At 42.4% G+C, this 25,516-nt stretch overlaps 1 protein-coding gene across 1 annotated transcript in view; it reads left to right on the plus strand.

Moving 5' to 3' along the window:
* Positions 1-25,516, plus strand: part of MCCC2 (methylcrotonyl-CoA carboxylase subunit 2) — a 68,759-nt gene that overhangs the window by 13,266 nt on the left and 29,977 nt on the right. The window contains exons 5-11 of the mRNA XM_061557936.1: positions 1,992-2,119; positions 4,205-4,317; positions 11,909-12,022; positions 18,434-18,498; positions 19,649-19,748; positions 20,734-20,829; positions 24,096-24,168. Of these exons, the coding sequence (XP_061413920.1) occupies positions 1,992-2,119; positions 4,205-4,317; positions 11,909-12,022; positions 18,434-18,498; positions 19,649-19,748; positions 20,734-20,829; positions 24,096-24,168 (689 nt within the window). The remainder of the gene's footprint in view (positions 1-1,991; positions 2,120-4,204; positions 4,318-11,908; positions 12,023-18,433; positions 18,499-19,648; positions 19,749-20,733; positions 20,830-24,095; positions 24,169-25,516) is intronic.

A 25,516-nucleotide genomic window follows, 5' to 3' on the forward strand; every position in this document is an offset into this window, starting at 1 on the left:
AGTAGCTCTTGTGTAGCTATTCAGTGCTAATGTAGGTGCCTGGTCCATCAAGGACCTATTGTTGAGTTTCATGTTATCTAAGACAATGTTATGATGCTCCTCGTGTTCATTCATTGTATCGCTATTGCAAGTGTTAACAGATGCTGTATTTTGTGCTGTGTTTTTCCATCAGTTTTACCTCGTTATATTCAAAATAGCTTTAGTATTGAGTGCTAGACAAACTTTATCCCATTTATGTTTAATTTTATTTGTTTTAGTTTCATGTAGGTGTACCTCATTATTTATCTGATTACTCCGTTTGTCGGGTATTCATATTCATTGAACTGAAATTTTAATTTATCCCAGGAATGCATTGCTGGGTGGAATATGCCTTGTTCACACAATAATAAAGCTTCCCACATTGCAATGTGCGAGCAGAATTTGATCAATTACATTTTTATATAAATGAGTTTATTTAGTAATACTCTTTCATTATTAAAGGGTTTGTAACTCAGTATATACTTTTATGTAACTATGATCATAAGAAAACAATCACTAATATAATGAGCCAAGAATGTCTGTGTTTAACGCTCGTGACGTCACTCCACGTCAAGCAGCCCCCCTCATTAATAATCATGAACAGCTGGGGTCCTCCACATGGACCCCCCCCCCCCAATCATTAATCATCATGAACGGGTGACGTCACTCCGCATGAAGAAGGTGGAGCAGAAACGAAAATTTGTTTACGCAAGATATCTTTCATTTTCACCTTTATGGAAAGTAAAGCGAATAAATAAATCATTAATAAAAAAAAGCCAGAGCCTTGATGTCACGCTCACTCCGTAACGCTATCATTAATAATCATGAGCGGTTGACGTCACTCAACATGGGGGGGGGGGGGGGGCACCCCCTCACAAGAACTTAACCCTCATTAAAAAGTCAGAACCCTCATGCCACGCGAACTCTGTAACCCTGTAACCCTATTGAGACGTAGAAGGAAAAAGGACGTCATGATGAACATGGAATATAACCGTGAAATTTAAAAAAATCTGTTATCGACCTTACAAATGGCACACCAATGGATGCACTGAATATTATTTTACTGTCTGCTTTTCGCTTTAATATGTCAGATTTACTGCAATACACCCATCATTGGACGGGCTATAGGCTAGTGTTAATGTAATATCATCAGGCCCCATGGTGTAAAGTAGTCTCTAATCCTGATCTACTCCATCTTATTGCCCTCTGATTATGTGCTATGAAAAGGGCCATTGCTCGAAATATCACGTGTTTTATATTTTTCCACATAAGGCAGTTTAATTGACAAATGTAGTTTTTAATATGTAGAATAAATAGGTGGATGAAATGAGCCATTCTAAGTCTGTTATCATCTACATGTGGCCACACTGCCTGACTCTGTGAGCTGTATACCAAGGTACACAAGGTGGTCAAGTGGCTGGTTCCATTGCACTGGTTGGCAGTGTAGTTTAGAAGTTCTAAAATCTGCAAGGTGATCCCAGACTTTGCTGCCATTGATGAATGCCCTGGGCCATTTTTGCAGATTTTTCCTGTTTAAAATTACTAATTAACTGCATCTCAATTGAGCCACACGTGAACTGCCCAGGAGAGGCATTTGTGTACTGCTTGAAGATGTGCAGTTTCTTAAAATGCACCTGTGGAAAATAATAACGTGTTAAAAAGTTTCATCTGGTTAGGTTTAAAGATCCACTGGATTCGGTGACATGGGTGTAACGTTAACATCACAAGACATTTTCTATGTTGAACTTTAGAACATATGAGTGCACGTTAAGTGAACTGGCACACAATCGGGGTTAGGGTGGAGTAAAGGAGGTCTGCAGTAATCGTCACACATCACTTGACACACCATATGAGCCAAACATAAAGTTCGACAGATGTGATGTTACTATGTTTTATGGAATATATTTGAAGTTCACTGCACATGCATCAGAGATCCAGTATGAACCACACTAAGACTCTGACCTGGCTTGCAGGGTGGAGTGTGTGGTGGTCGCCAATGACGCCACAGTGAAAGGCGGCACCTACTACCCAGTAACGGTCAAGAAGCACCTGCGTGCCCAGGAGGTGGCACGGGAAAACTTCTTGCCGTGCATCTACCTGGGTGAGCTGAACCAATCATGGGTTTTGTTGTGTTTCAGATTCCTTTTTGTTATGCTTTCCAACTAAGGCTGTTCGTTTATAACATGGGCTCACAATTCTCATAAAGATGATCCAATATCAACAAAACTTGAGTATAAAGTTGCATTACGTTACAAAACTGGTCAAATAGATTAAATGGTTGCTCAAAATTGGGTGAATAAAATTAGTGCTTAAATGATCATTCTTGTCGACTATGCCGAAGACATCACATGCCACTCAACATTGTGGAGTCCGGTTCCAATTTTTTTCGTACAATTTGAAAAATGAACGCATATGTGAAACATTACAGTTATAAGAAAATATTTTCCCAAATTAATCTGGAACATTTCTGCAAAACAACACATAATGCGGCAACTTATAGCTCTGAGAAAGGCCCTCAAAATGCTTTACCTGTCCATCAGCAATGCGAAGGCCATGCCAATACCATGCTTACCAAACTAAACTAAAAATGAAAATATTATTATTTAGAAACTAAACTTTTTATTTTACCAGTTAAGGGCCATTGAGCTACATAGCTTATTTTCAGAAGTGACCTGGTCACAAATCATAGCTCAAAGAAGTGGCTTATCATGTGGAAATTTGTAGCAGCCAAATACTCTAATCACATTTTTCAAATCGTGTAGGAAAAATCCAGAGGACCCGGAGAAAAATCCATGTAACCTCAGGGAGAACATGCGAACTCCAAATATACAGAAGCCAAATATATCTCAATATACCAAAGAGGCTTATGGGTCAGTGGGGATTAGGTATTTGCTTGAGGTTCTTCAGAGTTTCAAAGGTTTTGGTGTGGGGGGGTTAGGGCTATCCTGGATTTAGCCTAAACAGGCACCTTTGGAACAGGAGGTTCATAATGGCAGATTGGAAGTTTCTCTGTTTTAATGTCCTGGGAAGGCACTTCATTCAGACTAGCTATCAATGTTACCCAGAATATCCACAAAGGTCCTAGTAGTATTAGTGGCCCATATAAAAAAAGGACGGTCACGATGTCTACCCTCGTTTGGATGACCTGTTACGGACAGGCTCAAGGAAAGCCTTCGAGAAGACAGCAGAAGGGATAGAAACACTACAAGAGCTCGGTTTCGTACTCAGGCGACCCTAAGTGGACTGGTTCGCATTCAAAGAGAACGCCAAGCTGAAAAACTTTGCATCCAAGTTCCACCAAAAAGGGGCCATAGTGTCGGATGCCATATCATGCCAGTGGTAGGTGGTTGGGGACCCTGGAATACTTCTCCCCAAAGTTCTCGATACAATAGAGAGAGGAGGTCATGGTTTTTGGATCTCCTGAATATGCAAGTGGGCCAGGCGTGGCCGGTGTTGCTGAGGGCAGATCTCGTCGCTTAGCAAGAGGTCTGGCATCAGGTGCTGCAGGCTCTGCCCTTGATGGCCTGAAGGATGAAAGGAAAATATTTGCTCGTCTCAGGCTAAATTAATCTGGTGGCAACGTGTTTTGCAAAAGTCACAGAGACGGTCAATGTGGCAGATTTAGAATGCAAACTAGAAGACTTTCTGAAGTCAGTGTGAAAATAAGGGCCTAAATCTGCATTCTTGTGTCGTGCAAATGGCCGGTTTCCTGGTTGAAGGCGTTGAGAGAGGCCTCTCCTGGGCCGCCCTTAGAGTGTGGTCCTCGGTGATATCAACCTCTCATGAGGTTGTCCGATTGAAGCCTCAAAATGAATTGCTAAATTGTTTAGGGCCATTGATTTATTTTGACAAATTAGTTGATCAGCAGGTAACGTGTGCTGCAGAAAAGTGTCTGTACTCCCGCCTCTTCCAAAATGCCTGGTGGAAGAGTAGGCCAAAACACATAGAGAGGCCCCTTTATAGCTCTCTCCAGCGAAACCGCTTCTTCAAACAGTGGTGTGGGCAAGTTATTGTCAGCATGCAACTTTATCTTTTAAAACCACTACTATGAAGAAAAAAAAAATCACTAACATGCATATACATATTATATAGTGATTAGTTATTTTTCCGACATCTAAATGTAAGTTACAGATAACTAACAGCTTGGGTATCGCACAGTGGTACTGACAATCCTTATTCTCTACAGTGGACTCTGGTGGGGCCAATCTTCCGCGGCAAGCTGATGTGTTCCCAGACCGGGACCACTTTGGCAGAATCTTCTTCAACCAAGCCAACCTTTCATCAGAGGGCATCTCACAGGTACCATCGTAGAAGTTCAACACAATGGGCTGGACATAGTTTAGTCCTGGCAAATCCTTCTGGAGATTCTCCAGTGATTGTTACTGCAGAAATAGTCATTAAACAAATGTCACATTACTTGTGTATGCAAGTTGTGCGCCTTGTTTTATATAAGGCTTGGAGTGGTCCATGCCAGGAAAACAGTGAGAGACAAAAACACATGTATCAGAGAATATGTACAATTAGATAAATATTTTTTTATTTGAGAAAAGTAAGTGGGCTTAGACAGGACACATTGCGAGAAGGGATCAGGGCCGTTGGTCGAGACTTATGATGGAGTAGCAGCCATTGGAAGGAACACACCCAAGAGGATGTCCACCAAAGAGATAGGATGATGAGATCAACTCATGTGTAGGAGTGAGATGGATTGTTGCAACACAAGACCACGAGGGACAACAACAGAGGAGGTGTTCATCCAGCAGTGGATAGATCATGGCAGGTGATGGTGATGAAATTATCCTAGAGGTAATAATTTAAAATTCATCGCTATATAAGTTGAACTGTTTGATTTTTGAAAGAATATACTGCTTACTAATTGGGATTTAACTCTAGCTCTGTTAGCATGATACTAAATGTAATTCGTAAATCCTCATGATGTTAATATCTGGTTTAATGTACACATATATACATTTCCCCTACAGAATCTTTCTTCGCGCTCATAGCTCTCACGTGCTTCTTATCTCATATTCACGTAAAAAAACTCAACACCAAAACAGAAACCCTCCACTCTGCTCACCGAACAGTGGCAGTGTTGTCCATAACAAATTGTGCCCCTTTTATTGCACAAATATTGCATTCAAGCAATGCTTGTTTGTGTTAAGAAAAGTTTTTTTTTCTAAAGGTTTTCGTGATGTTTGTGTTCCGTGCATTTGTGGCATGTTATAATAATCAGATCCCATTAACATCACCCCTGAGTGAGTAAAATATAAATAAATAAAATTACTATTGTCTCAAAACCACTCTTCGAGATGAGCTCTGCCCAGTGCACATGTGAGGACTCACTAGGTTTTAACTGTTTTCATGAGGCCAATTCCATTCATGAGTGTTTGGCGTGTAGGAGGAAACCTAACTACCCGGATGTTTACACCTGACAGGTTGACCACTTATGCAATTAGATCACTCTCAAAGTTGGTCTCCTTGTCCGAATAACCTCACGGGAAAGCTGTACACACAAAACTCATGATCCCAGAGCTTCTTCAGCACCTCCAAGTTCAGTGTTTGTTACACGTACAGTTTTTGGAGTCTTCACTGCTCCATGTCAGTGTCAGACTTCTCTCTTCTCCACGTTAATTCTCTTGTATTCTTGGAGTGAGGGTGTAACAATCCTCATGTTTCCTCTGCTATAAAACATGTCTTTGCTCATGAATAATGAGGCTTATGGGTAGTGTAGGTAGGGCAAGTAGAGTGGCAGGGGTGGACACTATAACAATGTTTTATTTTACCAGGTAAGGCCCACTGAGCTATATAGCTCTTTTTCAGAAGCTACCTGGCCACAAATTATACCTCAATGAATTGGCTTATGTCAAATTTTATAGCAGCTAAATACTCTAATCACATTTTCAAATCGTGGAGGGAAAAACCCAGAGAAAAAATCCACACGACCATGTGGAGAACATGCAAACTCAAAATATACAGCAGGCGTCAGGGTTGGGATCTAATCCACAACCTCCTGCATACCAGCCGAGGTAGTTAACATCTCACCATTGCGCGCCCCAATGGAGCAAGTTTCTTGTATCCCCCCCCTGCCTGCGCACCCAGCAGTTTAATGGGTATACCACAGTCGATCGGCAGGTCGTGTGTGGGAGGTAGAGTGTGGGTTCTTCCACCTCTTCCAATATGCCTGGCCAGCCAAAATACCCTCTAGGGCGTTTCTCTTGAGCTCTGTCCATTGGAGGCCCATCCGTTGGCAGTGGCATGAGCACGCAACTGCAGGACTGCACTGTTAGTCTTAAAAAAAAAAATTCTACCATCGATTGTCACACAGTGGCGCACTTTCCTTTGGAAACAAAGACTAAAATTTCAAAAAATATTTAAAGGCAGCATATGTGCACCACGACTATTTAGAGTTGTAGAAGGTGCAAAGGTTCATTGATGAATTGTAACCAAAAAGAACAAATAATTATTTCACTAAAACAGTGCACAAAGTTCAAGCTTGAAATAGTAAATTGTGCATTTTACAAATTTTACAACATCCATGCCAAATGTATCAAGTAACGAGCATTCTGCTTTATTAAATCTGCTTTGACAATTGAAAACTAATTAAAAACCTTGAATTCGTTTTAATTGCTTTTTGTTAGTCATTCTCTTCTTTTGTATATTACCTTTGCACTGTATATGCTTGCACTTTTTAAATATATTTTTGGAGAATGAGCCACCCACAAGAAATATTCTGTCTTAATCCTAGTTTATATGGCTGATTGTTTCGTACCGTATTTCTCAGTTTCTTTGGAAAGTTTAATTTTTACATTTTTACAACTAAGGTTGAAGGCGTTAATGGATTAGCTATATCCATCTGGACTCATCTCATCAGTGAATGCCCTCTCAGGCGTGTTGGCTGCCATTCCATCATTATTTTCGACCATTGGCCAAGGTGCCACCTCGGCTGGCTGGGCAATCTAGGGGAGGACGGGGGCTCTACACGTTACTAGGCCTAACGACGGCATTCTATCAGGTTAGTAGTTTGTGCTTTAGAGTCGATATATACTGCTATAGAGTCAGTATGTACTACTGTAGTGAAAGCAGGTACCACCACAGTCAGTATGCACTGCTATAGTGATAGCAGGAACCACCACAGTCGGTATGCAATGCTGTAGTAAAAGCAGGTACCACCAAAGTCAGTATGCACTGCTGCAGTGATGGCAGGAACCACCACAGTCAGTATGCACTGCTGTAGTGATAGCAAGTACCACCAAAGTCAGTATGCACTGCTGCAGTGATAGCAGGAACCACCACAGTCAGTATGCACTGCTGTAGCGATAGCAGATACTACCACAGTCGGTATGCACTGCTGTTGCGATAGCGGATACCGCTAGCGAGTTGGCAGATACGACTTTAGAGTTAGTAGATACTAAAACTGTCAGTATATACCACTTCGGTCAGTAAATACTGCTACAGGCAGTAGATACTACTATACAGTAAGTAGATACCAATACGGGCAGAAGCTACTGCTATAGATTCAGTAGATACTGTTATAAAGTTGGTAGTTACTACTATAGTCAGTGGATACTACTATAGAGTCCGCAGATACTACTATAGAGTTAGTAGTTACCACTATAGAGTCGGTAGAGGGTACTGTAGAGCCAGTAGATACTACTACGGTCAGTTGTTACTACGGTCACTAAATACTACTACACAGTCAGTGGCTACTACTGGCTCAGTAGATACTACTGTACAGTCAGTAGATACAACTACAGAGTCAGTAGATACTACTTACTCTGTTGTATCTAGGGTGTGTAGGTATATATACCTACGCTGGCATAAAAATATTTGTTTATGGGAAACCTTTTATATCAACTATTTACCCCCCACTTTCTTTAACTTTTTGGACTTCTGCAAGCCTCTTATAATTTTGTTGATGGAGAAATGGACAAACGGCCCACTGGGCATTCACAATAGCTTAGCATCTGTGTATGTATATGTAATGTTTTAAGATAAGTTTTGCAATATATTTTTCGCCCGGGCAATGCCGGGTACTTCCCGCTAGTGTATAATTTAATTAACTAGAAGGCATCAGTTTCATAATATTTTTATGAATCTGAGAATGTTTGTATTGTTCAGCGTGCTTGTAGAGGTAATTGGATGCAGTTCTAACATTGCTACTGATGTTTCAAGGGATCCCCACATCCTCCCTTAATGAGCAAATTTGTCATTCTGCAAACATATTACATATGTTGTGATAAGAGAGCATAGAGACTGAGGAAATGAAACCCAACTTTTAATTCATCTGCCACATATGCATGCCAAGAGCTGAATACATTTTTGCTATAATTGGCATTATAGTACTTTGATGCATAAACATAATTAAAAGTATACAATTTTATCTATAAAATTCTACCAAGGAAGCATATTGTGTGTGAACATTTCAGATTGCCTGTGGAGAATATGAACACCCATCCTTAGTTTTACAAAAATCTATTGTGCTGTGGAAACAGAGACATGAATGTGCATGGCTGACACGTGCAGGTAATTGCAGATGTATGCATGTGTACAAATGCTACAGAAAACAGCCTATGTGTAAATTGCTGTATTTTATTAAATAATTAATTGTTTGTGAAGGTTTTCAAAAGATTACAGGCAAAGCATTTAGGCCGACGAGGAACAGCACAAACATTGACTCATGAGGATTATAATGCGTAGGAAAATCATGCAATTGATAACTTGTGAAGCTATGGAGAAAGCCATGATGAACACCTTGAAAATATTGTTTGAGAATATCTCTGGAGTACATGCAGCAAAGGTCGCTGAGTGGATTGTACACAAATATATGTAAATATGAGATTGGCCATCCTGTGTTTGTATCACATCAATGAGAGCAGACATTCATCGTGTGATTTCTAAAACACATTCACGACAGTGTGACCAGCCATTTCTTATGATTTGAAATCCTTCCTTCACTTACTTTCAAAACTAATAAACCTTCATAAACAACTAACCCTTGTCTTCGAGAAGGGATCAGACAGTTGTCCAACTTTGAGCTAGGAGCCCAGAAGTAGTAAGGCTCTCCCCTACCCTGTTAAGTCCCAGGGCCCCATTATGCTATGAAATTAGAATCCTGTCACAGCCGTCTGTGGAAAACAAACCCCAATATCAGGGAGCTCTGAAAAGGTACCAGGACATCCCCTAATCTCGGTAGAATGTTTGGCAATGAACATCCTTCCATGTAACCCTGGAGCATCCAAATAAAAGTACAGTAGATCGAAAATTGATTAGCTTAATTCTAAGTATAGAGTGACATTATTAAAGTAATTACATCATTGAACCTCATAAAATGCCAGTCATGGCATTGAACCATATTCCTGTTACCCATTCCTTTATATATGAACATTAGATTGCTGTTCGATCACATGAAAGTATATATGTGTGTGACAGATTGGAAGTCAAAAGTAATCTTGAAGGGCAGTTAACCAAGCACTTGTTGGATTGCCAGTGAAGCCATACCCTCAGACAGGGTGACAACGTCCAGATGCTTGTCATTCAAGTGTATTTGGATTTATGCTGGAGAAAGCTGTTGCAACTTGGAGTGATGTTTGAGGCCAGAAACATGTCCCATTATGATCCCTCGGCAGAACTGTGCTACAAACCCGATGACCCGAGTTCGATACTCACGGCCAACACCAGTGAAAATTATCTGAACCGATCCTGGGCCTCCCCTAGGTCGACCCAGCCTCAAATGAGTACCTGGTGCGGTGAGTAAAGACAAAGGCGGTCAGGCATGGTGTAGACCACCCGCCTCCTCGTGTACCGTGCTAGCCTTAATGAGTGCTTGCTAACAGCACTTTGCCCCAAAAGGTCTAAGGCTATTTGGAGGATCTTTGTTTTTGTTATTAAATTTGTTTGCATGGGAATGTTTGCATGTGCATATGGGAGTTTTGTGTGTGGTTGTGATGTATTTTTATGGAACCATTTTGTGCCGTGCCTACCTTTATAGGTGCTCACTAATTGTTTATTAAAAGTCTATATGGAGGATCATTCTCTTTGTCTATTTATGACAGTCTGTGTGGGGAGAGTATTTGAATGCAGTTGTGCATGCATGTATATGTTGTGTGTGGGACATTCCACGTGGCTAACCTCAGCGTTTTCTTGGTGTTTCTTGAAAAACCCCAAGGGGACGGGTAAAGTTTGGCTGCGCCAAATTGGGTTTTGCCAAAAGGTGTCATAGATGCCTCTCCTCCCCGCAGTCTCCAGCACAAGCTTAATTGGGTGTTCCAACGTGGTTATTGTTATGCATTCGTGATAGGTGGAGGATTTACCAGCCCCTCATATACAATGATCTTACTATATACAACAGCCGCCATTCGTCACTAAGTGGAAGTGAGATCACCACGAAACTTGTGCCAGGCTAGCTGAACTCTGAGGCCACGTGAAGTGTCAAAGGCTCACTGGCAGGAAATCATAGGACAGATCCAGGTGCTATGGGTTGATTGAGATGACTGGCAGATGCATCACCTGTGTCTACACCTGCCATTGAGGCACAGCTACATTGCTATCTTGCTGCATTTTAGCTGCCTGGTACTCTGCTCTTTGTTGTGAGCATCACTCCTTCGCTCGCCAACAGCCTTGCCCGCTGCTGGAGGAGCTCATTGATGATGAGATTGTGTCCAGATCTTTAAAGGATTTGTGAGCTCTTCACAAAATCCAGCCTGGTTAAACCCAGGATTGATCATAGGCAGGCCAGCCTGAATGTGTCTAATTGGTGCAGATGTTCGATTCGAGGGGTCCACATTTTGCAGACATAAGGAAGGGAGGGCATATAGTGCACACCCGTACACTATACTCTATGCTACTATACTTTACCCATCTACCTCCCACTATACAGTCCAGTGGTGTACAATACTTGACATAAAATAACATCTACACATTAATATGCACACGTAAAAAAGGGGTAAAAATGTATAACAAATACTGTATTTAAGAACTTATTGAGTAGCTTGTGGCTGTTGCTGCTCTCTCTGAGGCTTTAAACGACAATTATCATCTTGCCGATTTTAAAAACAACAAAAATCTAATTAAAAAATCTATCCTTAAACTAAAACGAATTTAAATGTTTTAAACCTCGGACCCGTGGATCACGGCCAAGACCACAAAGCAATAGGCCTCAAGCTTCTGCTCACTTAGACTAAAGCCAAGCTAAGCCACTGCCCACTCCCAACTCTACTGAGGAGAATAATAGTTTTTTAACTCAATTAAAATCTAAACTTCCTGCAAGTTTACTCTAAACTCCACCGCGGTGGAGTACAGAATAACCTATACACGACCTCCTCTTATACACGACCTCCCCCTCACCCGCTACCATGTTCAGTGGAATGTCCGAATGCTCATCGTGGAGGAGAGGCTTCCATCCCTCTGTCAGGAGCTGGAAGGCAACACTTTTTTCCCCATAAGGTCCATTATTTATTGAACGTGGTTTTTCCTAACACAGCATTTTCCAAGAACGTAACCCTCGCGTTGGGCAAGGTTTTCCTGAATACCCTGTACCTGATATAATTGGTACATTTTTTCTTCTTCAAAAGTCTTATATTCTTTCTCACGTGATGAAACCATGTTAATTCATAATATCATGTTTATTTCATGCTTGATTGAACGATGTGTGAATTTCGGGTGGTATAGTTTCAATGTCTCCACTGGCTGTCTACCACATGTCCGCACCATGTGGTGTGCACGTGTGCCATGTCACATGCCCTGTTCCGCACATAGTATTTGGGGGTGCTGTGCACTTTTACAGTGTATTGTGCGCCCCTTTCATCTGTCACGGATTGTGCCACATTCCTTGTTAAGAACAATGTGTAACATATTAATGAGCTTGTATGCATGTGTTTGTGTCTGCTATCCATAGATAGCGGTGGTGATGGGGTCATGTACAGCTGGTGGCGCCTACATTCCGTCTATGGCAGATGAGAGCATCATCGTGCGGAAACAGGGCACTATTTTCCTTGGAGGCCCTCCCCTGGTATGTGCATACTCTACATGTTTCATTCAATTGTGAAATTCAAATTTACCATCGCTGCTATCACCATCATCAAGCATATTTTTATTATCACCTTGTGGCAGGTTTAACCAAGAACCATATCTACCGAGTCAGCGCAGTACTTATAACCCAGACAAGCCTTCAGGACATGACAGAGATGGAATCATTACAATAACACTAATTTGTGTTATATTATCTATAAAAAAAAGTCTCAAATTGCGTGTGGGTTTGTGTGTGTTCGCGCGCTTGGCTCTCCAACGGTGGGGTGTACGTAAAATAAAAATAGCCCGGTACCACGCCGTAAGCCCCGCCGTGAGCAAGCGCTATTTCGTTTTCATGTCTGTCAACTTTTAATTAGTTTAATTAGCGATTTCGTGCGATTTTTGCGCGCTCGCAAAATATAAGCAGCCGTCCTCGGGTGAAGAACAGAGCTGTCGGAAAGACAGCATCCTAATGAATACTGCTAAGCTTGGCAGCGTATTTTAAGGTGGGTGGGAGGAGGAGAGCGCCTTGACCAAAGGAGTTTACATATCAACAGGGGAATTTAGCATGTTGATGACAAATGCAGATATGGGGTGAGCAACTCCTTGTGGAATGTGTAGATAATTGTGTAAGCAGGACATCTGTTGGAGCCTTATGTCTTGTGCATATCGTCCACAGAAGGTTCCTGCTTCAGGGAGTTAGGGCAATTATTTTCTTATTCTCAATCCAGCAATGTAATTTGGCGTCTATAAATAGAGTATGGACAAACATGTCACCCCTATAGGAAGCCTGTGGTTGATGTAGTGTTTATATGTACTGTGTGTATCTGCATGCAAACACAAAAGCATTCATCACCTCGGTGGTTTAATAGATCATGCACCACTCTACATGCTCAGCAGGTCAATTCCTGGCCATTCACAATAATAATGGCAATTGGCATCCAAAATTGGTTGGGCTTCCCCTGGGTCAACTTAGCCTTAAATGAGTATCATTATTTGGAAAAATTATCTTCAGCCTGAAGCAAACAACAGAGCTGTGGTGCTTGCCAAACCACCTACAATTGTGCCTTGATGGCCATGTCCTTGACATTCTCAGTGAGTGCATTTGCACCAAAAGTCTATAAGAATTTATAAAGAACTAGCGGAAGTACCCGGCTTTGCCCGGGTGAAAAATATCTTTCTTAAAAACCTTACATATATATACACAGATACTAAGGTATTGTCAAAGCCCGGTGGGCTGTTTGTACATTTTTCCACCAACAAATATATAAGAGGCTTTCACAAGTCCAAAAAGTTGTAGAAAGTGTGGGGTAAATAGTTGATGTCAAAATGTTTCCGAAAATTGTGGTCTCCCCCCCCTCAAAAATATCTTTACCCCTCGTAGGTATATATACTAACAACACCTTACATACAACAGAGGAAGTGGTATCTATTGACTCTGTAGTAGTATCTACTGACTGTACCGTAGTATCTACTGAGCCATGTGTAGCTACTGACTGTGTAGTAGTATTTAGTGACTGTAATAACTACTGACCATAGTAGTATTTACTGGGCCTACAGTAGTATCTACCGACTATATACTCGTAACGACTAACTGTATAGTATCTGCTGACTCTATAGTGTATCCACTGACTATAGTAGTAACTACAAAATCTATAGCAGTATCTACTCACTCTATAATAGTATCTACTGACTCTAGTAGCTACTCACCGTAGCAGTATGTACTGACTGTATAGTAGTATATACTGACTGTAGCAGTATTGACTGACTGTAGTGGTATATACTGACTGTTTTAGTATTTACTATAGCGGTATCTACCAACTCGATAGCAGTATCTACTATCACTACAGCAGTGTATACCGACTGAGGTCGTACCTGCTATCACTACAGCAGTGCATACTGCTGTGTTGGTACCTGTTATGATGACAACAGTGCATATTGTGGTGGAACCTGCTATGATTACAGCAGTGCATACTGCTGTGGTGGTATCTGCTATGATGAGAGGAGTACATATTGTGGTGGTGGTACCTGGTATGATAACAGCAGTGCATATTGACTGTACTCATCATTCACCCTCACCATTCACCACTCACAACTCACCCTTACCACTCATCCTCACCACTCACCACTCCCACTCACTATTCACCATTCACCCTCACAACTCACCACTCACCAACCTCCCTCACCAATCTCCATCACCACCCTCCATCACCACTCACCCTCACCACTAACCCTCACCACTCTCCCTCACCACTCTCCCTCACCACTCACCACTCACTCTCACCATTCACCCTCACCATTCAGCCTCACCACTCACCCTCACCACTCACCGTCACAACCACCACTCACCCTCACCACACAACCTCACCCTCACTACTCACCATTCATCCTCACCAATCACCACTGACCAATCACCACTCACCACTCTCCACTAACCCTCACCACTCAACCTCACCACTCACCCTCAAAACTAACCACTCTCTCACCACTCACCCTCACCACTCAGCACTCACCCTCACCACTCACCCTCACCACTCACGCTCACCACTCACCCCTCACCACTCACCCATCACCACTCACAACCGCCACTCACCCTCACCATTCACCCTCACCACTCACCCTCACAACAACCACTCACCCTCACCGCTCACCACTCACCCTGACCACTCACCACTCATCCTCACCAATCACACCCTCACCAATCACCACTCACCCGCACTGCTCACCCTCACCACTCACCACTCACGCTCACCCTCACCACTCACCCCTCACTACTCACCACTCATCCTCACCACTCACCCTCACCACTCACCCTCACCACTCACCCTCACTACTCACCACTCATCCTCACCACTCACCCTCAACAATCACCACTCACCCTCACCACTCACGCTCACCACTCACCCTCACCACTCACTCTCACCACTCACCCTCACAACAACCACTCACCCTCACTACTCACCTCACCACTCACCACTCATCCTCACCAATCACACCCTCACCAATTACCACTCACCCTCACTGCTCACCCTCACCGCTCACCACTCACCCTCACCACTCAACCTCACCCTCACCCCTCACTAATCACCACTCACAACCGCCACTCACCCTCCCCACTCACCCTCACTACTCACCGCTCATCCTCACCAATCACACCCTCACCAATCACCACTCACCCTCACCACTTGCCACTCACCCTCACCACTCACCACTCACCTTCACCATTCACCCTCACCACTCTCCCTCACCACTCACCAGTCATGCTCACCACTCACCATCACTACTCACCACTCACCCTCAACACTCACCCTCACCGCTCACCACTCACCCTCACTACTCACCCTCACCACTCATCCTCACCAATCACACCCTCACCAATTACCACTCACCCTCACTGCTCACCCTCACCGCTCACCACTCACCCTCACCACTCAACCTCCCCTCACCACTCAACCTCATCCTCACCCCTCACTAATCACCACTCACAACCGCCACTCACCCTCCCCACTCACCCTCACTACTCACCACTCATCCTCACCAATCACACCCTCACCAATCACCACTCACCCTAACCACTTGCCACTCACCCTCACCACTCACCACTCACCCTCACCATTCACCCTCACCACTCTCCCTCACCACTCACCAGTCATGCTCACCACTCACCATCACTACTCACCACTCACCCTCAACACTCACCCTCACCACTCACCCTCACTACTCACCCTCACCACTCATCCTCACCAATCACATCCTCACCAATTACCACTCACCCTCACTGCTCACCCTCACCGCTCACCACTCACCCTCACCATTCAACCTCCCCTCACCACTCAACCTCATCCTCACCCCTCACTAATCACCACTCACAACCGCCACTCACCCTCCCCACTCACCCTCACTACTCACCACTCATCCTCACCAATCACACCCTCAACAATCACCACTCACCCTCACTGCTCACCACTCACCCTCACTACTCACCCTCACCACTCATCCTCACCAATCACACCCTCACCAATCACCACTCACCCTCACCACTTGCCACTCACCCTCACCACTCACCATTCACCCTCACCACTCTCCCTCACCACTCTCCCTCACCACTCACCAGTCATGCTCACCACTCACCATCACTACTCACCACTCACCCTCAACACTCACCCTCACCGCTCACCACTCACCCTCACTACTCACCCTCACCACTCATCCTCACCAATCACACCCTCACCAATTACCACTCACCCTCACTGCTCACCCTCACCGCTCACCACTCACCCTCACCACTCAACCTCCCCTCACCACTCAACCTCATCCTCACCCCTCACTAATCACCACTCACAACCGCCACTCACCCTCCCCACTCACCCTCACTACTCACCACTCATCCTCACCAATCACACCCTCAACAATCACCACTCACCCTCACTGCTCACCACTCACCCTCACTACTCACCCTTACCACTCATCCTCACCAATCACACCCTCACCAATCACCACTCACCCTCACCACTTGCCACTCACCCTCACCACTCACCCTCACCATTCACCCTCACCACTCTCCCTCACCACTCTCCCTCACCACTCACCAGTCATGCTCACCACTCACCATCACTACTCACCACTCACCCTCAACACTCACCCTCACCGCTCACCACTCACCCTCACCAGTCACCCTGACCACTCACCACTCATCCTCACCAATCACACCCTCACCAATCACCACTCACCCTCACTGCTCACCCTCACTGCTCACCCTCACCACTCACCCTCACAACAACCACTCACCCTCACTACCAAAAACTACACATGTGTTAGTCCCTGGGTAGTGTTATTTTCTATACGCTGACATCTCAAAAGTTACAAATTGGAGAAAATTCCTCTCAAACTTAATTTTTTTTGACACGGACAGTGATATTTACAAATGGACCTATTTTGCTAGGAGAAAACGTGTGCATTTGTGTAATTCTTTCCTTTATATAAAGTTCTGGTCACAAAAGCAACATGTATGGGGAATAATAGCCATCTTATATACTTAGGAGGCTTAGGCAATATAAAAATAACACTTTTTACCCAGGGAAAAATCGTGGTGCATAGTGTATATTTACTATCATCAAACATAACTTAATCCCTATATAAGAGTGATACAAAATAGTAAACATAAATATTTAAATGTTTTAACTGAGCTGTGAAGTTGCGTGACTAACCTCGTAGCTTTTCGACGGGAATAAGAATCTCCGCGATTGTTTGAAGATATCGGTGAGGGTGGGGGGAAGGTAAACACGCCCACTCGTGACATCCCCCCCCCACCGAACACGGAGCAACGCCGCGAGTGTGTGCGAGTGAGCGTGTGAGTCTGTCTGAGTGTGTGTGAGTCTGAAAGTCTGAGAGCGAGTGTATGTGTGAGTCTGAGTGTTAGAGTGAGTCTGTGTGTGTGAGTCTGAGTGTGAGTTTGTGTGTGAGTGTGAGTGTATGTGTGTGTGTGAGAGTGAGTGTATGTGTGTGAGTCTGAGAGTGTGAGAGTGGAGTGTATGTACAATAATACTGTCTAATCGCTATAATTTTATTATCTACCGACCCTATAATAGTAATTGCACACATTGGGGTGGAAGGGGAGTGAAGAGGACGTGAAACTTTGATGAATTTACCTCAGAATCGCGTGTTAATGCGTGCGCATATTTGTAACGGGAATTAAAAATGGCGTCCACCCCGCAGCGAAGTTGTTGCTACCCGTTGCCAGGGGCAACCGCCGTGGTCCGCGCCGGCCGGCAATATTAAATAAATAAATAACTAAATAAAGAGCAATCGCACTAAATCGATAATCGGTCCGATTTAAAGTTTAGAGACGAAAAATCGGAAATGCCTAAGTTTACCGCGGGCCGGGGGCGTGCCCACCTGCAAAATTTAATCTCGGCGAACCCCACGGTCCGAGAGCTAAATCCCCCGGAAGGGAGCGTACGCAGACGGACAAACAGACAGACAGACAGATAGACAGACAGACAGACAAAAAATGAATTATATAGGTTAGATAGTTGTATTCTTGGTTCTTTCGGTAAAGTCACGTAGAAGGGAAATAATAAAGTAATATTATTACCCTTCTACGTGACTTTACTGAAAGAACGAAGAATATGAATCCCTGCAGTCACGAAAGCTTTAAATCGAAAAAAAATAGTTGTCTTTGTGTGGCTACATAAGTTCTGTTATATGAATTTTATATAATGAGTTGATACATGGCAATAGTGCATTTACAATAATGACTTACAGCCTTTTATCAAGACACTTCTGGATGAAAGATTTCCTACACTTTGTCAGTCATAGGGGTTTCTTTTATTACAATACTTCACCATGCTGGTCAATATTTACCTGATATCATCATCCTACGTCCCTGATATGTGTACACGGTGGCATGCAGGTGAAGGCTGCCACAGGTGAGGTGGTGACAGCTGAGGATCTGGGAGGCGCCGATCTCCACTGCAGGTGGAGTGTGGCCTGCTTTGCTTGTAACTGTCTCTGCTTCTGTCTCATATGTCTGTGTATCTACCTGGCTGCGTGTTTCTCTTGTTTATCTGCCTTCGTCTCATCTTTCTGTCTGCCTGTCTGATACTCTGTCGTGTGTGATACTCTGTCAAATGTGTGTTTCCAACTTTACCCACACTTGTTTTCTCATCGTTGGTTAACATGAATAATACCTATTATTCATAATCAACTATTTTAAATTAACTTAGTAATGCAATTCTATTGGATGTCAATGTCTTGAATGAATATGTGACAAAGAAGCGGAATTCTCTCACCCCAAGTATTGTATATCACATGCAGTATCCTTCCTGTTTATTTACGACACTCAACACCAGAGATTAAATTACGATTAAACTGAGATTTATTGATATATGTTTGGATATTGTTGAGAATCTTTGGCCATTTAGCTACAACAGAGAATGACTAATTGCATGTGAGAACAACTGACTGCGTCATTCAGAGATGCATGGAGCCATCTCTGGTAACACGTTCCTGTGATTCAGAACTCTGGAGGTGAGAGTTGGTGGATCTTGCAGATCTGTGAAACTATCTAAGACGTTGGGCTGCTAGTTCGCCAGGAGATTACAATACACTAAATAGATTCTTAAATAGGACTCTGCATACATTTAAGTGCTATATTGTGGCTTCTGTCTGAATAAGGAGCAACACAAACTAGAAATGAATAAACCTAGAAGCATTTGCGGAGAAATAGCACGTAAAATGAGTGGAATGCCTTTCCAGCTCGGACCCTGCTTGCTTGCCCATCGCCACATATATAACCTTGTTGTAACAGCTCTCTCGCTAGTTCAGCAGTTCCACTACTAGATTATATTTTTTCCGCCTGAGGACGACCACTTGTGTTGCGATCGAAACGTCGTGATTTATTTTATTTTCTACCTACTTGACTTTACCGAAAGAACCAAAGAATATGGATTCCTGCAGTCACGAAAGCTTCAAATCAAGAATGAGCGTGTATGTTTCAGTGATTCCTATATTGTTCTGCATCTCATGCTACTACTGCCCCTATTTCTCTGTTCGTGAATTAGTTTTGCATTGCAAGTCTCATGCATTCTGCCCCTGCATGTGTCTTGGGCCTTGTCTGTGAGTTTAGTAAGTCTGGCGTAACGGACCATTATGCCTTGGATGACCACCATGCACTTCATCTGGCACGTAAGGTGGTGCGCAGCCTCAACTATAAGAAGAATCTTAATGTGAGTGCCAGCTTTGTACACGTCACGCCACCTGCCTGTCAACAATCATGATTTTGTGCTTTGACAAGTATTTGCTTTTATAATTAGTCAAGGTGTACCAGGTCGAAGTTAAGAGGTCATCACAGCCAATTCCTTTGGTACCACCAGAACCTGCTATTGAATCCCATATTTGGTGCACAATTAACACCTGACCTCCAAGGTCTTCACCTTGTGATGTTGTATTATCAGAGGCAAATTAACCTCCAATAGGTCAATAACATCCAGAGCAGTGTCTCAGGACACTGGGAAATTACTACATTTCAATAAGGAGATAAGTTCCCAGAAAGCCAATGGCATCTGCAGCCACTGTGAGCAGCACGACTACCTTGAAGTCTCCTATCACACCCTGTACCAAACACGAATCTTTATTTCCTGGCCAACGCCAAACGCTGCTGTGCGATTCAATGTGTGGATCACAATTGGATCACAAAAGCATCTCGGTAGAGGAATTGGAAAGCATTGGGTAGGAGGTATTATTACAATTCCCAAATAGGGAGGCCAGAAAGCCTGAATCCGACGTATAAATGTGAAAATTTTTATTACATATATTATGTTAAGTGGTGCCATATAATAGCCATAAGATATGTAATACTGGGCAATGTGTCTCATTCATAACAAATACTATTGGTCGCGAAAGCCTACGTGTTAATTGTGTATCATATTTGTATTGCTGCTTTTTAATGAAGAATATTTAAGTTACGGTAAAGATCATAACAATGTCTGTGGAAAGATTGTCCCACATGTATGACTCGTGAGTCCTTCAGATGCTCATTCAAATATGGAAATTAAACAGCTTTCAACTGTCTTTCACATTTTCAAATTAATCTTTTACTATTTCACTCGAGCACGAACAGTCATTGCAGTAACAAAGTGCACGTGATGAAATAGCAGAACTTCGGTGGTACTTACTCACAGTCCATTGGAATCTCACATTTTGTTGTTGCAGGTGACATTAGAAGAGCCACAGGAACCACTGTTTCCAACCGACGAGCTGTACGGCATTGTGGGAGCAAACCTGAAGCGTTCCTTCGACATCCGAGAGGTACCGTACTGCCTGCAATTTTATTCGCTCACACACAGCACGCCCAATCTGTAACATTGCTGTCAATACGACATACATCATGGGCTCCCCACTCCTTTACCAACTTGCATTAACCGGAGTGGTGAAGTATAATTAAACAACCTCCATGACCAATACACAAGGGAATGACTTCTTTCAGCAGTAGTTTAACAAAAACTTGTAATTGCCATAAGTTACAAATGGTTATTATTCCTGATTAGTTCACAAGTGATGACATGTATCCCTCTATTTAAGACCGAAACAGGAGGATTTCTCCACAACTCTGGCTGTGGCCTGATGAGGCTGGTTGTTTATTGGCGACATGTCATAATTGAATTGTAAATGTTGTGGGTTTACTCCCCAACACACTGGTGTGCTGAACTAGTAACGAATTGACATGTTTTGTTTACGTGACAAACCTCACTAACTGGCGGTGTCGGGTGGTGGCGGGTTTAACGACGTATTTATATTTACGCGATCTAACGTTAAAAAAAACTCTTATGGAAAAAATTTGTCGCGAAAGCCAACATTTTAAATTAGTTTTAAAGTAGTTTGTATCACTTATACCTAATTACATACATTATGAAAGGCGTGTTTAGTACATGTAAGAAACAATATTGACGAATGCATACGTCTTTGCATGCCTAGTTTTTGATATCCGCACATGCTGTTGTCCGTAAATTTGAACGGGGCTCTCATGGGATTTTTTTTATAAGATAAGGCATATGGGCTAACTCTCCTAACTAGCCAGCCATGAAGGTCTGAAGTGTGGCTTGTATTAGTAATAAATATACACGTGCACCATAGCATCACATTTGGCATTGCTATCACTCAACAAAGCTACCACAGGCTTAGCAAATAAAAGCATAAGCTGGGGCTTTGCACAATGAGCACTTTCAGTGCCATAGGTTTTGACCAAGTGCAGTGTCAATGCCGCTCTGGGAAGCTTGGGCATGTGTCATCATGCTGACCACTTGTGCAGTCATCGCCATACCTCTGAAAAATAGGATTTGGCTACATGGCAAAGCTTGTACTGCTTGTTTATATAATGTGGAATTATAGAACCATGGCTTTATCTAGTTGGCTTGGCAATATACAAGATGTCTGTTCAACCCTGAATAAGAAAAAAACGACAAAAGCATTGTGTACTGGATCTGTGTTAATGAGATTACTCTGTCATGTAAGTTATGATTTTGAGTTTAGAATACACACACATGTTTATTTTGTTATGAAAATACAGTACATCTCAGTCTCAATGTAAAGTCCCAGTATTCAGCTACATACATATTGTGGAAGGTTAACTTCACCACATTGTATTGAGAACGCGTTGTCTAATTGTCTTAATACTGGAGTAATCCACAAGATATTTTACCCAGGCAAAATGCAAACCATTTTATTAAAATAGCATCTCTGTGTTGAATTGCAACTTTCTCTGTATATCTTCACCAAATTTTATTGGCTCAAATCTTTTTACTTGGGTGTAACAATTATTAATACAGAGCATGGTGTATATACGGTGTGCTGTGCTAATTCTAGAACCGTATTTTATTTAGATTTCTGAGAAAATATCTAAACTTAAATTGAGTTACATCAAAAGCACAGTGTGCTCCATGCTATTTAGAAACATTACTTTAGATGATTTGTGTGATATACATTTGCACACGATAAACCACTTTGTTGAGCTATCATTTGTTGCCAGGTCGCTTTTGAAAAATAAGGTTATATCTCAGTGTGCTTTGCCTAGTAAAATACAAATTGTTTTGTTTTAAGTTGTATTTCTTCTTAGTTATTTTATTACATTTCATGCACTTTGCACTTCTATCGTGTTTTTGAGTTGTTTGTTGTAACTGTCTGACCCACCCCTACTGGACATCTATGAAAAGGAGCTTTATAGCTCTTCGGATTCCTTCGGTATAAATAAAGATTCTGATTCTGACTTGTGTTTGCTAGTACACACCATTGCTAATCATCGGCATCTTTGTGCGGCAGCTCGCAGTGACCTAAGCATTCTGTTCACTCGGAGAGCGAGATTCAGACCTCGCAGCTCTGCCGTCAGCACTCCATTGACCTGAAACTCACTGCCACTGCATGTTCGAGATTGTTTACGGACATTTAACCAATTCAGTAGAAAATGCAAGACAGAATTGTTTAATAGAGCTAACAATTTAACACGTAGGCTTTCATATTCTTAGGTTTTTTCGGTAAAGTCACGTAGGTAAAAATTTAAATTAATAAAAGTAAAATAATATAAAAATCACGACGTTTCGGAGGCAACACAAGCTTCCGTCTTCAGGTGGAACCGTCACAGCCACGACAGCTGTATCAAGTAAATGAGAGATTACAAGAGCTACCACTCCGTAAAGCGATGGGTATTACCTTGTTATCTCGGCATCTCTTGAGGAAGGCCAGCGTCTCGAGAAGCTGTGACTTCTTGTCTCGTTGTCTGTTAAAAACAGATAGGTGGAATTCCTCCCCGTAGAGGGCATTAATTCTAGATTTGAGGCTTTCGTGACTGCAAGGATTCATATTCTTAGGTTTTTTTGGTGAAGTCACGTAGGTTAAAAATTAAAATTAATAAAAGTAAAATAAAATAAAAATCACGACGTTTCGGAGGCAACACAAGCTTCAAATCTAGAAATACGTAGGCTTTCACGACCAATATCCATAATATAGCTTTTTTAGTTAGATCGGGTAAATATTTACGCAGTCCAACCCAAAAAATACCTACTGTATATTAGAGTTGACAATGTATGAATATTGCGCACTCATGATAACCTAGGTTATAAGTGTACTTAGTTACGAAATGTATATAATTAATGTAACGTTTCCTTACCTTTGTATTAAATGACCAGCATACTTGATGGATCTAGCACAGTGAGAGTAAAACAGGACAGTCAAGGGAAGTCTTGTTCTGATTTCAATATGTGATGTCTCTTCTGGTATGAGCCTCTTCATGCATCTTTTTAATAGGAACAGCCTTGCTTTTCATTGCGACTTTAGTTGAGTTGTGGCTTCGATATTAGGAAATTATGATTTTTAATTGGGAAGTTATTTTTTATTTGTATGTGTACCACGATTGTGATGGGGAATTGTTATGGATACTTCTGTACATATATGGTGTTTTGACTGTAGCTGGAACATAATTCGGTGAATGCTGTGTGACATACTTTTGTCACTTTATTTATAGAATGTATTTATTTTTCATTAAATGTTTACGGGATATGAAACACCTTCCCTTTCCCCAACAGGTGATTGCTCGAGTGGTGGATGGCAGCAAGTTTGACGAGTTCAAAGCCATGTATGGTGATACTCTGGTGACAGGTGAATATTACAGTACGGTTTGGACAATTACACAATGCCCTGAACCTTGTCATTGTTTGTCTCAATATCATAGGCACAAACTCATGAACTGAAAACATTTATTAAATCCTTTATATTAAGTTCGCTTGCTTGCTTGCTTACGACCGTGCAAATCTTTCGGTCGTTTTTTAACCCACTTCCCGTGATCCAATCGAGCTGACATTTTCCACACAGACTCATTGTGCGTGACAATTAATTTTCGTGCAATTTTTTTTTCCAAAATTTTACACTGTTTGGGGGAATTTTTAAAAAATATTTAATTACCAATTGCTTAATGCTGGCAGACAATCATCTGACCCATAGGTGGCAGCCATCTCAAGCCAGAGGACGAGAGGACTCTAGCCGCCACGCATATAAAGGATGTATAGTGAAAAACTTTGTTTTTACGGGTTAATTTTTGTAGAGCTATGTGAAGCTCCGGGCTTGCTCCACGGGTCCAACTGGTAGAATGGGCTACTACCCCTAATTCCATCGTCTACCAATCTCCCAACGCCACGCGCTACAGTGACACATTCAATGTCACTACACTAGTATTAACTCCATTTGAATCTCTCATTTATCTGTGTTCCTAAATATGCACATCTTCTTCCTGATGTCCATGTCAAGAAGATGTAGGAAAACTTCACTTCAATATAATTCTGAGCTGTTTAAATATGAAGTGGTTCATCTTCAGCGATTATGTGACTCCGTTCAAGTTCGCTTGGTGAACCAGGGTAGTCTCATTTACAAGAGTAACCTAGGTCACCAAGCTGACAAGAAAAACAAATAAAATAAAGTTCAGCAGTAAAGCAAATGGGGATCAGAACAAAAGCGCTGTCACCTAAGAATGTAAAATATTGCACAAACATGAATCAATGTTCAATAATAGATGCCCTGTGGTCTAAAACAGTTCACGCAAATTATTTTTTGACTTCGAGGAAAACAGTCAGGACCTAAATAACGTTCCTCATCATCAGCTGACGTCACGCAAGCACTTTTGGACCCATGCACTTCACCTTCAACAATGCGAGTTCAACCCCGATGAAGCTTGGAGAGCCGAATGGAGTTCAAAAGAACTCGCAAACAAACACGTTGTGAAAGACTCAACGCAGAAGGTCCCTAGGTTTGATCTTCCATGAAGCCAATAGTCCACCCTAAACTGCATCTGTACAAACCATGGCAGATGCGGATACCTGATGCACAAGTGGAAAATTAAAATCTCTCCAGTGTGCGATTGTTGTCATCCAGAACAGACCATACACCATATAATGACGCAATTCCCGATCCATAAATATGAAGAACACATTGCAGCGATACACTCGGCTGCTCC

Source organism: Lethenteron reissneri, chromosome 24 (assembly GCF_015708825.2).
Source record: "Lethenteron reissneri isolate LAM-NWPU_2019-01 chromosome 24, ASM1570882v1, whole genome shotgun sequence".
NCBI classification, from domain to species: domain Eukaryota; kingdom Metazoa; phylum Chordata; class Hyperoartia; order Petromyzontiformes; family Petromyzontidae; genus Lethenteron; species Lethenteron reissneri.